Consider the following 16,463-nt stretch of genomic DNA (forward strand, 5'->3'; position numbering starts at 1 on the left):
TCCACTACTCTCCACTGTCACAAACACCCCCACCGTGTCATTGTTCCAGAGGCTGCAAAACATCATGTGTCTGCCGTGAGTCCCGCTAGTGTTTTATTATGTGTTTGTGTCTGCAATTTATGAAATAGACAATAATGTAAGATTTTCACATTGTAAACTTTGTTATAAATGTAGTTTGTTTGTGCAGTTACTGCTTGTGCCTTGCATAACCATGGTCTGTATATTTAAAGAGGGCGAAGGCACTGTGACTCCACCCATGTCGCATTTTTGGCGTCATATGTTTGGACAAGTGGGAAGAGAAAATGCTAAAGAAGCTCCAAAAAGAAAAACATCTGCCTCGTAGAGTACAACCAACTGAACTCCACTGTCGCAACCTGTCAATCACAAGGTAGCCACGCCCTGAAGCATATCCCATCCTACATTTATTTTACTCAAAATTGGATCATAATTGACAAAGTGAACATCATGCTATATAGAAAAAATGGACTTCTATACATTCCGACTATTTTGTGGAGTTGCCTCCCTTCTGGCCATTAGGAGGAATGCAGGCTTAATGTCTTCCACATTGGCTTGATTTTCACACCAGGAGATAGCAATCATTATTACCATTACATCCCAGTCACAAAGATTATCATCACATTTTCAGTTTTGAAAGCAATAAGAAATACATTATGACTATTGCTTCCTTTTATTAGCTGAACTGGCAAATCCTCATTTATCTCAAAGCAAGACGAGGTCCCTGAGACATAAAATAATAATTGACTGACACACCCACAAACATAGGTGTGATTATGATGAAGAGAAAATGCTGGTAGTTGGGAATGATGGACGTTGGTAGGTGCTAGATGCCATGTGTTTGATCCACAGTCCAGCATCAGTGGGCGTTGCAGGAGGCTTGATGGGCGGTGACATTAGAAGCTGTGTATCGTGGATATGGACCGGGGTCACAAGTCTCTCTGTATTTTTGCTGAAGCATTCAGTCGGAGAAGGGACCCGGAGTCAACGCACACAGCAGCCATGGAAGGTGAGTCCCAGTCTGGATGGCTGACTGGGATGCAAGAAAGAAACACTTCCACATTTTGAGATTATTTTTCCTGCATTTCTTTAGAGGATTATTATCTGTTTATATCATGCCTGGCACTTGTTATTCTTGGATTTGCTACATGCATACTAGCTTAAGTCAACAATTTGATAAAAATCTACAACAAACCAGAGATATTTTTAGTTTGTTGGACACAATTAAGAATATGAATCTGCATATTTCACTTCAAGGAAAAGGTTAACTCAATGTGACTTCTGTGATTTCTTCAGATAACGACGAGACGAAGAAGCCCAAGCAGAAAACTGTAAGTCCAAATGTTATTGTCCGTAATATTTAATGAAAATCCACATATTAATTGTTTCCTGCTCTCATACCCAACAGGACTTAATTATTAAGAGGAAAAAACATGTACTAATTTTATTTTGTCATCATAATCAATCAATCACAATTAAGTAATACAACAAATCTGATTCCAGTTTTTAAAATGGTTGATTAAAAAAGACCTCGGCTCAGGTCTTGTTAAATGCAACGCAAGTAATGAGAATATAAGTGATAAACCTACTGTACAGAACCTGCAGACAAACAACTTTTTAGTCACTATCCTTAAGTGTTTCCTTCCCCTCCAACAGGCTGTTATTTGTGGTTACCCAATAAGCATCTTCTTCATTGTGGTCAATGAATTCTGCGAGCGTTTCTCCTACTATGGCATGCGAGGTGAGTGGATTACATCAAATGCACTCAAAACTAAACTACATTTTGTTTGAAATACTTATTTTTCTTTACGTGATTAGAATTTTTGACTGCAGGACTTTTACTTGCTTCGCTTTTTACACTGTTTCACTTATTAAAACTTAAGTTCAATTCCTGACCAGTTTTTCACCTTCTTTTCCATCCCTATCAACCTCATTTCCCTTTGTTCCCCATTTGTTCCCCTCCTCGTCTGCAGCTGTGCTTGTGCTGTACTTCAAGTACTTCCTGAAGTGGGATGATGACTTTGCCACCACCATCTACCACACCTTTGTGGCTCTGTGCTACCTGACACCCATCCTGGGAGCCATCGTGGCTGATTCATGGCTCGGCAAGTTCAAGTGAGTATGCATCCAAATAAAAAATGCATCTTAAATACTGTAAGCATTCAGAGACAAATGAGCTTCAGTCTCATTTGGAGTACACAGTGTGTTCGGTAAAGTACATCTCACAGACTCAGCTGTTAAAGTTCATCCTTGGATTTTTGACCCTCGTCTATCTTATCTCTATCTGAACTTGTGCACCTGTTTCAATCTTTGCTCCTTCTCCCCCCTCCCTCTGCACAGGACGATTATTTACCTGTCCATCGTATACACGCTGGGACAGGTTGTCATGGCAATAAGTGCTATCCATGACCTCACAGATGCAAACAAGGATGGAACCCCCGACAACATGACCTTACACGTGTGAGTGGAACTCAGAGAAGTGTGTGAGAGAAGAATAGATCCCCAGGTACAGATGTGTGCTGATGTGTGTGTGTGTGTCCTCAGAGCTCTTTCCATGGTGGGTCTGATACTCATCGCCCTGGGGACGGGAGGCATCAAACCCTGCGTGGCTGCCTTCGGTGGAGACCAGTTTCTAGACCATCAGGTTAGATGTTGCTCAAGCACACAAGTCATTCTCGCACATACTTTATACCAATGGCAGGGGAGATCAAATACCAGAGACACCGCTACAATTTGAAGTCCATTCAAGATGCAATCAATATTATTTAAATGTTTGTATGTGTTAACAAGGTTTACATATTAGAAGATAATTTAGAAATATTGTTAAGACATTCTAACCCAAACTTCCTAATATAGGGAATTTAGGAGAGTGAAACTGAACAAAATAATTTGTAATGTAACACAGAACACACAGCAGGACGTCTGCCCAGAGACAAATTATTTTATGCTACAATATCCAATTATGTACTTTCATGCATGCACACACCACATGCAGGACCCAAGTATTATCTCTCTCTCTGAACACACACACACACACACACACACACACACACACACCCACACACACACACACACACACACACACACACACACACACACACACACACACACACACACACGTGCAATTAAAGAGCCAACTCACTCAGCTATCAGTGGCACCTCGTCAGCACTTCTAGTATCTAGCTAGTTGTTTATTAACTAATAATAGGTACAGGCACATCTGTCTCAGTGACTTTATCACACTGTTCAAGGCCAGGGTCATATCAATGACTCCAGTGAAATGGGGCATTATATAAAACGTATCCAATATTATTTTGTAAAAATAATTATTGATTTTGTCTTGCCAACAGGAGAAGCAGAGGAGCACGTTCTTCTCCATCTTCTACCTGTCCATCAACGCTGGCAGTCTGCTGTCTACTGTCATCACCCCCATCCTCAGAGGTACATTAGTGGTGATTACAAAGCATAAAACACACCAATGAGTCATATGCTTCATAGTAAAATAAATGTGTGTGTGTGTTTCCAGCTCAGGAGTGTGGTATTAACACCAAGCAGTCGTGCTACCCTCTGGCCTTTGGAGTCCCTGCTGCTCTCATGGTGGTAGCTCTGGGTAAAATATATATATGTTTTTATGTCTTTATTGACTGTACCAAGCAGATCAATTGTACTTTTATTAGTAACCATTCATGAATTATTAATTAATCTTTAATAAACTAGTTTGATCCATTTCATAAGCCCTTTATTACCCTCTATAAAGTGTGTTTTAGTGGTATCATGAATACTTGTTGTGCATATAAGATAAGGTCAGGTAATGACATTCTTAGAGTCATGTCCTTTGCTTTTGATCATTTTTGTTGTTGTTTTTAGAGGTTAACATGTATATTTGGTGTGTCTGCAGTTGTGTTCATTCTTGGAAGTGGCATGTACATTAAGACCCCTCCTCAAGGCAACATCATGGTGAAGGTCTGCACATGCATCGGGGTAAGTGGCTTCCACAAAGTTTTCATCTTAGAAATATACGGTTTTAAATAGAACTTAAAACTTTCTGTAACAAAATGGTCTCCCATTGAGAGTAAGAATCCCACTGAATTGTCCTTCACTGCTCTCCGTAGTTTGCTATCAAGAACCGCTTTAGGCATCGTTCTTCTCAATACCCCAAGAGAGAACACTGGATGGACTGGTCTGATGAGAAATACGACGTAAGTGCAGTATGCATGCATACGTACACATTAAAACAAACAGTCAAATCAATACAACTTAAAAATGATAATCCTTCTCTGTGTTCGGCTGCAGAAACTCCTGATTGCCCAGGTGAAGATGGTGCTGAAGGTGCTGTTCCTCTACATCCCTCTTCCCATGTTCTGGGCTCTCTTTGACCAGCAGGTAACAATTGTATTCCTGACCAGTACTGTATGTTGTGTTTCTCAAACTTTTTCCAGCAAAGTACCACCTTTAAAATGTGTTTTTAACCCAAGTAATCCCTTAACAGCGCAAACGTAAATAAGAGCTGTGTCTCCTCCACAGGGCTCCAGATGGACCCTCCAGGCCACCATCATGGACGGAAACTTTGTACGTTTTATTTGTAAAAATGTTCCATGTCAAACCTTTTGAGCCAAACCACAGACAATGTTTTTTCTAACTGAGTTTATGTCTGTTTCCGTATTTTTCCTTAAACAGGGATTCCTCACAATCCAGCCCGATCAGATGCAGGTAAGACACTGGTGCTGACTACACTTTACATGTTGATGATGTTGACCTACAGTATAGGAGAGGTTAAAAGATCGATTTGCCTTCCTCCCCCCAGACTGTCAACCCTATCTTGATCCTGATCATGGTTCCAATCATGGACAGTGCCATCTACCCACTGATTGCCAAGTGCAAACTAAACTTCTCGTGAGTTTATTTCTCTGTTGTGTTCCTGTGTGAGGGAAACACTACTTTTAAACTCTAGCTTACATGTTATAAATAAATATAGACATCAACTCAAACGTGTGTGTGTCTGCAGCCCGTTGAAGAGGATGACTGTTGGGATGTTATTTGCTGCTCTTGCGTTCGTTGCTGCTGCCCTGGTTCAGTTACAGATTGATGTGAGTGTAACGCACAAGACAATTCAAACATGAATTACGTTACATCGCTCGATTCACACACATTTCCATTTCTCTTCTAGCAAACCATGCCTATATTCCCTTCAAGCACTGAAAGCCAAGTGAAGTACATCAACATGATGAGCACACCGCTGGACGTCAAAGCTGGAAACAACCATTTTACTTTGAAGCCTTTCACGGTATTCCACCTCACACTCCGGATCTAAATGGACTGAAAGCAAATAAGTCACCACACAACGAAGGCAAGAGGACATAGTGATATTGACTTATCTTTTTCCTACAGGCCAATGAGGATTACTTGACCTTTGGATCACCATTTACACTACTTCTTGGGCCAAATGCCAGCTACCCAATAGCTATCGAGGAGGGCAATCGCAGCACCTCGGTCATCGTCCAGGAAGGGACTCTACCCAAGCTTATAACAGTAAGCACCGCTGCCAGATTAAAGCGGTTAAAGTCCAGCTGAAATGAAATGCATTTGGACTGCTATAGCTATGGATGTGTTCTGATAGCATTTGATAGACTGTAAATCAATGTGTGTTATCCATTATGTCAAATATTACCTAAAAAATTGTATCTTTCTTTTTCCAGTTCTCAGACACCACCTCAAAGCCGGAGCAGGGCGCTAATGCTATCAGGTAGCTTTTAAACTATTAAAGTACTAGTAGGATGAATCAGTTTACTGTAGAAGACTCTAAGACTGTCTCACTAATTGTATTCTGAATTCTCCTTCCCCAGATTCTTCAATGGATTCAACATAGCTTTGAATATGACATGGGGTGACCAGAGCTTTGGGAACATCCCCACCAACAACATGTCAAAATATGTTTTGATACCACAGGGAGTGTAAGCCTGACTTCATTATAAACGTCACACACCCTCGCACAAGAGAAACGTCTTTGCACCACTGACTGCTGTTTCTCTTGTTATGTCAGTGCACAGTACCAGATCAAGAATGCATTGGGATCAGTGTGTGACTACAAACAGGAGCTGGGCTTCGGCAGCTCCTACACCATAGTGATCCCTCCAACTTTCAACTTTGAATCTACGGTAAATACATTTTTAGTCGTAAAAAAAGCTTGAATGTAACGTTTTTGATCTATTTAACACATCTTGGTGCCTCGCAGTGTGAACAGATCCTCATTCCAGTGGTGGACATCAAGCCTAACATCATCCACATGGCCTGGCAGATCCCTCAGTACTTCCTCATGACTGTAGGAGAGGTGGTGTTCTCCGTCACCGGCCTGGAGTTCTCCTACTCACAGGTAGAGGGGGCTTTCCTCACATATCTGACAAATATTAAAACCAGAATTGGATGAAAAATTACCTAAATTAGTCTTGACGTCCTTGCTATAATAAATAGTTATTTTTTTAATCTCCCTTTGCTCTGCAGGCACCCAGCAACATGAAGTCTGTGCTGCAGGCTGGTTGGCTGCTGACTGTTGCCGTAGGTAACATCGTTGTGCTCATTATCGCAGAGGCTGCAACGCTCGAAGATCAGGTGGGTGGATTTTATATAAACTATTAGGAGACACACTCTGTCCTCAGTGACCGTTTCAAACTGGCTGTAGATGGTTTTGAGAGAACATCTTGACACAGACAAGTAAAGGTAGAAGAGAAGACCTACATTCACTAATGCAAGAGTAAAAGTAAACAAGTAAAAGCATAATAATGTACTTAAGTATTGCAAGTAAAAGTACTAATTTTGCGAGACAACCATTTCAGAAATAGTTATTTAATTAAAGTATGAATTTATTCGTGTGTTCATCACTTTAATGTTGCATCTGCTAAAGGACGTCTATTAAAAAGGCATTATATCCTAAGTTGATCTCCAAATGAACTGTGTTTCTGTCACTAGTGGGCCGAGTACATCCTCTTCGCTTCCCTGCTGGTGTTAGTGTGCTTCATCTTTGCCTTCATGGCCTATTTCTACACCTACATTGACCCGGCCAAGATAGAAGCGGAGTTTGCCCATAAGGAGCCTGAGGAGAAGAAGAGGAAGAGTGTGGAGATGAGCAGGAAGAGCTCTCACTCCTGCTCTGAGAAGGATGAGGAGACCCTCCAGACCAAGATATAAAGCCATGCTTCTCTGCTGCTTGGTTCTGTTGCATGGACATGTAGTGGTAAGAATGAATAGATAAGGTGAACGAAGAACACAGACAAAGAGCTTCGATATTAAGCTCTTGGTACACCGTGTTAGTGAAGGTTATTGGCAAAGATAAATCTCATTTTATTTTGGCTCAAAATGTTCTTTAGGTTCCTCATTCAATTAAAACCCCTTTATTCTTATTGGTTGGTAATTTTGGCTTCTTCGTTGTTGTAAATGAGTTTTTACAATGATTTATTTTGCACTATGTAGCAACATTTTTATGTAATTATTGTTCATAGGCTTTTTTTTAATGTAGGACAAACAAATAAACCATTCCAACATTCGTATTTATTTCCAAACACATTGTGTTTTATAATATATCGTCACTGTTTTATATATCTATGATGTTCTAATATGCTAAAGGTTAAATCAAACAGTTATATTCCAAATTGGATCTCATTCAGGTTTCACCAAGATCTTCAATAAAGATAATAGCAATGTGTGTTAAATATTTTTTTTATGCAAACATTTTAAGAAAATTAGACTTTTTCAGTTAGCATTAGATCTTTATTTCTCATGTCACTTTGAAAGCTTACAAGGAGCTCACATTTAACTTGGGAATTCTCAAATGACACAAGCAAAGATTATACACAGTACTATAAACTGTCAGTTATGATAAAGGAGACCAAATGTACACATGTTGTAGTTATTTCCGTAGCATATGTTTTTCTGTAAGGTATAGATATTTTTTTGCCCATATCCGTAAAGCATTCCATATTTCCATACTTGAATCTGCAGTTATAAAAATATCAGATAATTTCTTTCAATCCCTGTGTTGACAAGTGCGCCTTGATGCAACTCCTCAACATTATTGCTGCATTAGCACAGTAGTAACTTCTGGAACTCTTAAGTAAACATATATAGTAAAACATGGCTATTAGCAACTTCTTTATTTTTTCCTCCTCTTTGCAGGCTTCTTTAAATACTCGACACACTTTCAAAGTGCAAAAACTGATCTGACAAAAATAAAACAAAGGTGCAAATCATACTACAAAGGACATGGCACTTCTAGCATGGTGTGGAAGTGAGAACAGAAATAAAAAAACGAAATAAGGATGGCGCTTTTGGCTGTTTTACGCTTTAGTTTGGCAATGAGCGGATGTCATGATGTGCCTGCGATGGTCGTCTTCCACTTTAAGAAAATGACAAGGACCAATAATACTTCAGTTGATCAGCATTCAACTGCCAATGATGGTTCCCCTCGAGTCCCCTTAATACTTTTGACAGAGATCTGACTCCATTCTTGTCTTAAACAATCCAAACCGACTTAGACCTAAACATAATTACAAAGAAAAAGCTTCTGCCTCTAAACAAAAAAAAGCTTAGTATCGTAGTTAGTTTGATGATTCAGCAGGTGATTGAAATGTAAGATTGGACCTCTTAGAAAGAGAACGCTGATTAATACTGAACGGAAAATCTGTGATGAAATGCCGGAACGTAGACGTGTGCATCTCAAAAAGGCAAGGCATTTTCTGTTCCTTCTGTTGGAGTAACGATTGAAATCTTTAAATATCTACTTTTTTTAAAACATAATCAGTATCTACAAAATGCGCGTGACCATTTTGCACACAGTGATTCATTTCCCGCATGTACAGCATGGCGACTCCCCCCTACCCCCCCTTTCCTCCAAAAGTCCACTTAAAGCACTTTACCTGAGGTTTCATTAAGAATGCTGCAATTTGCCTTATAACAGGGAGTCTTACATACACAAACACGCTCACACGTATGCATTTAGGCACGCACACACGCAGCTTGCACACTTATAGTATCCCTGCAGGTTCATCAAGCATGCTTTCAGAGGTTCTGGGGATATGACGCCTGCATTAGAAGGGGGATTGAAGTCTTGTCTTGGATTTTTGGGGAGATTTTCGGCTCCTCGTCGAAGCAAATTCCGTGTAGACTCAGAAGTCTCCCATATACAGAGTCCCGGTTGGCTGTGTTTCTGGTGGTTACTCTGTCTTTGTCCCATCACAGCTGATTCCACGGGTTCTGCTGCCCCCCTGAGCTTCTCCTCCCGTAAGTGTCTCTCCAGAGTTCTCCTCCGCTTTGGAGTTCAGTAATGTTTACAGGCCCCCGCTCACAGAGGTCAAATGTAGTCAGCTGATATTGAATGACCTGACCTCTGACTTTTAACCTTCTGACCCGGCTGTGGAGTTGGTGGGGGGGGTGGGGGCCTGGGAGAGCAGGGTTAGGGCAGACAGCCAGTTACTAAGGGGAGGACGAGGATGTCCTGCTTGTTGAGAAACTGCAAGGAAAAGAAAACAAGAACGGTTGATTATTTATCTATTCATCTACATTGAAAACTAAAAAATAATCTGGATTACATGATCAGGATTCCAATGAGCCCTTGAAGGGGTTATGGGTGGGAAACAGATGGATGCAAAATATATATACCAAGAAACATTTGCAAAAAACTTTTAGATTCCACCCAAAAACATTTGCATTTTTCAAAGGAACTCTTCGTCCTCCCATGACAGCTCTAAAGACCGACCTTCAGTAAGCGGCTCTAGCAAATCAAATTCAGCCAACGCACCACTAAAGTCAGGATTAGGCAGTAAGAACATATTTCCGTCCCATCTACCCTTAGGGGCTCTGTAGGATTCTGCTTTCTGCAAAACAGGGAGCTGAATATTACCTCTGGAGCCTGTGGACCATGTGATCCACCAGAGAATCAGCGATGCCGGGGAAGGACTCCTCCGCCTGCATGATGGCCTCCCTCAGTTCGTCCAGCACCATGGGGTTCCCGTTCACCTGCTCCTGCCTCGCCTTCAGCTGGGGGAGGAGGCAGAGGTGGGGTTAGATTGATAAGAGCAGGGAACAATCTGTATAATTCTGATCGGAGCCACGTTCACGCACAAGAAGTGATGGCACACAATTGTTACATTTAGTCAGGAGTGTGACGGAGGCTAATTTGTCTATTGGTTATCCTCCTTACCTCGGCTAATGCAGGAGAGATGACTGTGGCCAGGCTCTGTGAATAAGGCCTCTTTGGAATGTCGTTTGACTGTGAAAAGAGAGAGGCGAGAACGTGGGGGGAGGAAATTAAAGTAGTGCAATTTCACCTTAGGGGGTTTTAATCAGCTAAATAACATCACACCATGCTATCATTGGTTCTTGTGAAAGTGTTGCTGTGGTGTTAAGATAATCTGATTGGTTATGGTGCTATTTTTAGAGGCGTCTCACCTGTTCTGTCGCCCCCGACTGCCCCTCCCCATTCTGCAGCTTCTTGGGGTCCTTCTCTCGGATGGTGAAGATCCAATCGTCGCTGCCGAAGTCGTTCCCGCCCGACGCCTGGCCATCCTGCTCCCTGATTGGACAGGTATTAAAGAGGATTTAAATGGAGATGAGGGATGAAGTCATGCATGTAAAGTGTTTACAGCCCATTATAACAAACGTGGGAGGAGAGCAGCAGGGAGGATGGTTCACTTTTTAGATTTGGTGTCAGACTTACGAGTCAGAATCAGAACTGGACTCTGTGGTTCTTAACTGCTCTGCCTTCCACCTCTTGTACTTGTCCACCAGCTCCGTCAGGTAGGACGTCTTCTTGGCGTGGCGGACGATCAGCTTATGCTTCAGCAGCTCTTTGGCAGTCGGCCTCTGAGGAAAAAGAGAGAAGCGGGTGAGATGGTGCAACCTCTACGAAGACAAAAAACAGAAAGAACAGAACAGAACTCACAAAACTGGGCTCTTTGTTCAGACAGGCCTCCACAAACTCCTTGAGCGGTTTGCTGTAGTTGCCCTCCAGCGTGGGGGGGTTGTTCTTTGGGATGAGGAATAGAACCTTCATGGGGTGCAGCTCTGAGTGGGGGGGCTCACCTTTGGCTAGCTCGATGGCTGTGATGCCCAGAGACCAGATGTCAGCCTGCAATGCATGGAGAGACACGTTTAAAACGTATATAAAATACATTATTATATGGTCTATATTGCTTTTTAATTATTTTGACGACAGAAACAAGAAGCTTGAATTAAAAACATTTGGTACAGCCCATTGTCAGAAGGGACCGTTTGTGGACGGGGTGTCAACATGACTCATCGCTTTTGACCTTACCTTGGAGTCGTAGGCCGACTGTTTGATGACCTCGGGGGCCATCCAGAAGGGCGTGCCCACGAAGGTGTTGCGCTTGATCTGCGTGTCGGTGAGCTGCCCCGCCACTCCGAAATCTGCCAGCTTCACCTCCCCCTGCTCGGACAGCAGCACGTTCGCGGCTGTTTGTGTGTGGGGGGGGGAGAAGAGGGAAGATTGGTGATGCAATTCAGAGGAAACACATCTCCTGTCAACACCATTTATTTACTGAAGAGGGAACTAATGTCAAAAGCCTTTTAGCCCGCCGCTGCAGAGTTTCTCTCAACTCCCCGGGGAAAAACAAACTGTATAATGAAAGGGACGTCAATACCATTAACGTGCTACGTGATATCTGTGTGTGCTCGTTTAGTGGGCTGAAATAGCAGCACTTTACCTTTGATATCCCTGTGGATCTTCTTCTCGGAGTGAAGGTACTCCAGGCCCTTGAGGATCTCTCTGAGGATGGTGGCGATCTGCGTCTCGTCCAGAGCTCCGGGCTCCATCTTTAGAGGAGACACGCACAGACACCATTAGGTGAGCCTCAGGGTGGATGAGTGTTAACCCTACATGCTGGCAGTTGCTCTCCTTTTTTAATTCACATTTCAAGAACTTTATATAGGTTTTCGGATGTCTGCAGTCATATTTTATGTTAAACGTTCAGCATCTGACATCCCCCCCCAAAAATAAACAAATCACACAATAATTCAGGAAAGAGGAAAAGCATTTTGCACAATGTTTTATAGTAAAGGCACCGCATTTTGTGCTTCTGCTAACGTCAGAGGAAATGATTACTTTTATGAATGTAATAGGCCTTTCAAGCTTCAGAGAAACCGAGCAGAAGTGCTACATCACATAGACAACGCCAAGTGTTAATAATGAGTAAAGAGAATCATTAAATAATCAAGTTAGATGACTGGCTGATCAATCACATGGAAACAGGAAACACTTACCAAATCTAACGCCGAGCCACCGCCTAAATACTCCATAATGATCCATAACTTTGTGTCCTGGAGAGGAGACAGAAATAAAAAGAGTGAGCTGCCATTTGTGGAGACATATTCACAGCTTATGAAGGCGGTTACTTATTGTGAAGTGTTAAGAGCCAGGTGCATTTCTAAACAAGTCATTAAAACAGTTATAAGAGCGGGTGGGTGTTTGAAGTCGTACGAGGCTAATCCTTTTTTAATTTAGGATGAGTCAGGGAAAAAGTGGGCAGAGGGAGAGAAATGTGTCTCATGGCATCTGCTCACTTGGAGGTTTGACTTGGAAACGGATGCAGAAATCGTAACGCATACTGTAACAAGCATCACCTTCAGGTATGAGCCGTAGTACTTGGTGACGAAGGGGCTGTCGCACTGACTCAGCACCGTGATCTCCTGCTGGATGTCTTCGATCTCGTCCTCCGCCTCCTCCAGGTCAATGTTCTTGATGGCCACCACTTTCTGCGTGCGATTGTCGATGCCTTTGAACACCTCGCCAAAGGAACCCTTGCCAATGCGCTCCAGCTTCGTGAACAGCTCCTCCGGGTCAGCTTTGGAATTCTGGTTGAGGAAAGGAAAGGCGGATAAAGATAAAAAAGAAAGGAATGTTTGAAAAGGACGGTTTAAAGGAAGCAATACTAATAAAGGAAACAGGAGCAGGGTGCCAGTCTTACAAGGATACATTAATTCACTCATTGTAACACCTTATGTTTGTGTACACAGGAAGAAATACAGGAGAATAAAAGGAAAAGTGTACCAATTAGATACCATAACCTTTATACATATTGACCTGGTTAAGGTTTATTTCTCCGATCATTAACAAACTAACATCTGAATAACACGGAGAGTATACTAATGTACTGGTTTATTTAACTAAACATGATTATATAGGTTCTGATATAATACATTCGTTTTGAAAATGTAAGCATGTGGCCTTATTTTGCTCATAAGACTGCTGAAGATGGTGACATCATATTACTGTTACAGCCAAAATGACTGTAGGCACATTGAGACATAATTATAACTCCTCTTGAGGTCATACGGACACAAATCAAATCCTGTTATATGAATTATAAGTGTATTAGAGTGGCCAGACCCAAAAAAGGCTTAGATGGACCTTTGAAGTGTTTATTAGTCAGGGTAAAAGCTAAAAATGTGTTCAATGACAATTCCAACTTTCCTGGGGAGCGTGGACTAAAAAAAAAAGCCTACTTGAACACAGCAGGAAGTGAACTCAGATTACTTAACTCTCCAGAGGCAGTTATTTGGGAAGCGCAGGAGCAGGCGCTGACAAAAACAACTTCCTTTTGTACGGCCTCTTCTGAGCGGAGAAAGGGTCAATGTGCTCTTTTGAGATAGCTAAAAATGAAACAGCTGCCTTCCACAAGAGGAATCCTTATGTCACTAATGAAGATCATGCTGGCGTTATGAAAGAGATGTATTCAATAAACTAAACAGTGATTCTGCTAATGGAAAGTGTGGTAAAGATGATGAATCATATTTTATTAAAACAATAACATGCTTGTTAGGGAACAGGATAGGGCTGCACAATATTGCAACTACGATAGATCAGGAATTTGTCATTTTTGCATCATTCTTCTCACCTATTATATATGATATATGTCTGAATTTTTAAGACAATGTGTACCAATCTTATATAGTTTAAGTCTGTAGAATGTGATTTGTAGGCTGGGATAGCTCTGCAGGTCCACAATACTTCATTCAAAATGTATTGTTTAACACATATATATAAACTTAAAAAGGTGTGCTTCCTGCCATCGAGTATTGCAAGTCCATATTGTGATAAGTATACAATTCTGATTAATTTTGCAGCCCTATAAAATGGCTTTTAAATGGAATGAGAGCTTTAAGTCACAATCTGATTTTTACTGCCAGATGTACAACTGACGCTCATGGATTCAAACCCTGATAATATACTGATTGCCTTTTTCTGCATCTTAAAAACAATCCATAACAATCTTCCCCTGACTGGCCGAAAAGCAATGTTCTAAACAGACTCTTCATTAGTGCCAAAAACCCAGCAGTGTGTCTGCCTCGGATGCATCCTCCCCCAGATTCTGAGTCGGCATGCATTTCCTTCCAAAAGCAGAGAAATCTGCTAACACGCCTGCACAGGGAATATAATCTGGTGCATGAGGCACATTAGGAACAGTTATCTCCTCTAGTTATCTACCCAACACAATTATCCCCTATAGGCAACATCCTAAAGATAGCAGCAGAGGCAAGAACAGGGCTCATGTGTGCATAATAGTTTCTTTGTACAAAGACCCAGGGGGATCTGTCGTTTTCAAGTCAAGGCTGAAATATGGGAATTAAGCGTTTAATGCGTATCGTTCTGAGGCAAAAAAAAATAGACAATAACAATGACGACATTGCAGAGATGTAAATAATCGTTCTGCAAAGCAAACGTCCAAGACACATTTTAGTTTATATGATGGACCTATGTTTAGGTTGTTATTTTATACATTTTAGCATTAATTACAAGGCTGTCATGAATTTCCTCTATTCCATTCCTATTGCATCATTAATAAATAAAAGCTTGGTGCATCATAATTGACTTGGGTCTACTTTTATCTTTACTTGTTTAATTAAATACTATAAATGTATATATAAATGCACGATTTTTCTACCTAGAAAATATGTTCTGGTGTATATATGTTTTGTTTTTACATTTTTAAATCATATGTGAGGGAAAGGCCTTGTTTAAAGATAAATGTAATATTTTAATAACATTAGCTTTAAAAGAGGACTGTAAATGTGTATCAACCATAGACTGTATATATAAAGGTATCAACCTATGCACATATGTTTAGTTCAAGGAGCTTTCAGTGGGTGGTTGTTTTGTGTGATCACTGACACGCCTCCATCACAGCTGTGGACTAGCATGTAATCATTACGCGTATATAAGCAGTGTGTCACTGTTTGATAGGGTTGATATGTCCTGAAAAATGTCATGGTAACCAAAACATCTACTCTAAAGAAGAAAAAAACAATAATTGAAAAGTATGTGCGGAAGTTGACTGTTTTATTCAAAATTGCAACATTATCTCGAAACGTTCCGACCTCGAGAGTGACATTTACGAGGTGTACCTGAGATGGGCACAGTCGCACAGTTTAATGGGTGTGCATTGCTCAAACACACAGCAGGGAGTCGGTGTACATTTTGTTCTGCCAGTGACCTTAACTTCTTAATGCGGAGTTAACTCAAACATCTTACCTGCATCCCCGGCAGGTTCCCCTGGACTGGAGAGTGGGCCATGGTGATGCTGCCTCGTCCGCAGGGCAGAGAGCTCCTCCTCGGCTCACTTGTGTTTACAGTCCTGGCTCTGGTACCGTTCACGTTAGCACTCCTCCAGGACACCTTGTCAAACAGGCCGACTGAGAGCAGCTCAGGTACTTAAATATATAAAGAAAAATGTCCCTCCACACACGCTGGGGTACCTTTCCTGTGTCGTAATAACCCAAATCATCCAAAACAGCTGAGCAAGCTAACAGACGTTTGCTAATGCTAAAGCTGAAGCTGCAATCCAGAAATCCGCAATGTTAGTTTGCTAACCTGCTGGGTATGCGTTCATTTAGTTTCCCACCCAGGGAAGGTAATGCCACTATAATAAATTTGAATTTTTCGGAAACGAACAAGTAGAAACTACTATATATTTCCAAATAAGGTAACTGACACTTTCTAAAAGCGTTTTCTCTCGCTAACGGTGTTGTCAGCTAGCTAACATGGTTAGCCCGCTAGCTAGCTAGCGAACGCAGACAAACTGACAAACGTTCCGTCCGCGAGCAGGCTCTGAGCGCGATGTGTCCGCATACCGCAGCTGACACCCACAGGACGGAGGCTTGAATGAAGCGATGTGCCTGCTTTAATCTCTGCACTAACTTGTAGATCTACAGGTCTGGCATCTGCGGCAAGGGTAGCTGCCTGTGTTTTTGTTTCCTCCCTCACTTTCGTCCCGTACTCTCGGCCATCTTGTCGGTGCTGTGACGCCTGGCTGGGCGGATCCGGATCCGGATCGACAATATCCTGACGCCTCTCTCCCTGGTGCTGATGCCAGATGGATGGACCCAAAAAGTTTCGTGTCAGTTATTTAAAGAGACCCATTAATAACACGCTTTGTCATGGCAGT

At 41.7% G+C, this 16,463-nt stretch overlaps 2 protein-coding genes across 2 annotated transcripts; one reads left to right on the plus strand and one right to left on the minus strand.

The window, feature by feature from the left end:
* Positions 1-819: 819 nt before the first annotated feature.
* slc15a1b (solute carrier family 15 member 1b) lies at positions 820-7,655 on the plus strand. Its single transcript, XM_034216894.1, has 23 exons — positions 820-1,024; positions 1,312-1,346; positions 1,672-1,756; positions 1,989-2,130; positions 2,356-2,475; positions 2,560-2,659; positions 3,366-3,456; positions 3,542-3,625; positions 3,914-3,996; positions 4,128-4,214; positions 4,309-4,398; positions 4,540-4,584; positions 4,693-4,725; positions 4,820-4,908; positions 5,021-5,102; positions 5,183-5,299; positions 5,404-5,544; positions 5,712-5,758; positions 5,859-5,966; positions 6,056-6,170; positions 6,248-6,385; positions 6,514-6,621; positions 6,979-7,655. The coding sequence occupies exons 1-23, from the start codon at positions 934-936 to the stop codon at positions 7,195-7,197; spliced, it is 2,250 nt and encodes a 749-aa protein (XP_034072785.1). The 5' UTR covers positions 820-933; the 3' UTR covers positions 7,198-7,655.
* Positions 7,656-7,754: 99 nt separating this feature from the next.
* stk24b (serine/threonine kinase 24b (STE20 homolog, yeast)) lies at positions 7,755-16,335 on the minus strand. The gene is made up of 11 exons (XM_034216939.1): positions 15,551-16,335; positions 12,643-12,873; positions 12,283-12,339; positions 11,727-11,835; positions 11,318-11,475; positions 10,946-11,131; positions 10,721-10,866; positions 10,453-10,576; positions 10,205-10,273; positions 9,905-10,041; positions 7,755-9,514 (listed from the first exon to the last, which is right to left on the minus strand). The coding sequence occupies exons 1-11, from the start codon at positions 15,590-15,592 to the stop codon at positions 9,478-9,480; spliced, it is 1,296 nt and encodes a 431-aa protein (XP_034072830.1). The 5' UTR covers positions 15,593-16,335; the 3' UTR covers positions 7,755-9,477.
* Between the last annotated feature and the right edge of the window lie 128 nt (positions 16,336-16,463).

This window comes from Gymnodraco acuticeps, unplaced genomic scaffold, assembly GCF_902827175.1.
Source record: "Gymnodraco acuticeps unplaced genomic scaffold, fGymAcu1.1, whole genome shotgun sequence".
NCBI lineage: Eukaryota > Metazoa > Chordata > Actinopteri > Perciformes > Bathydraconidae > Gymnodraco > Gymnodraco acuticeps.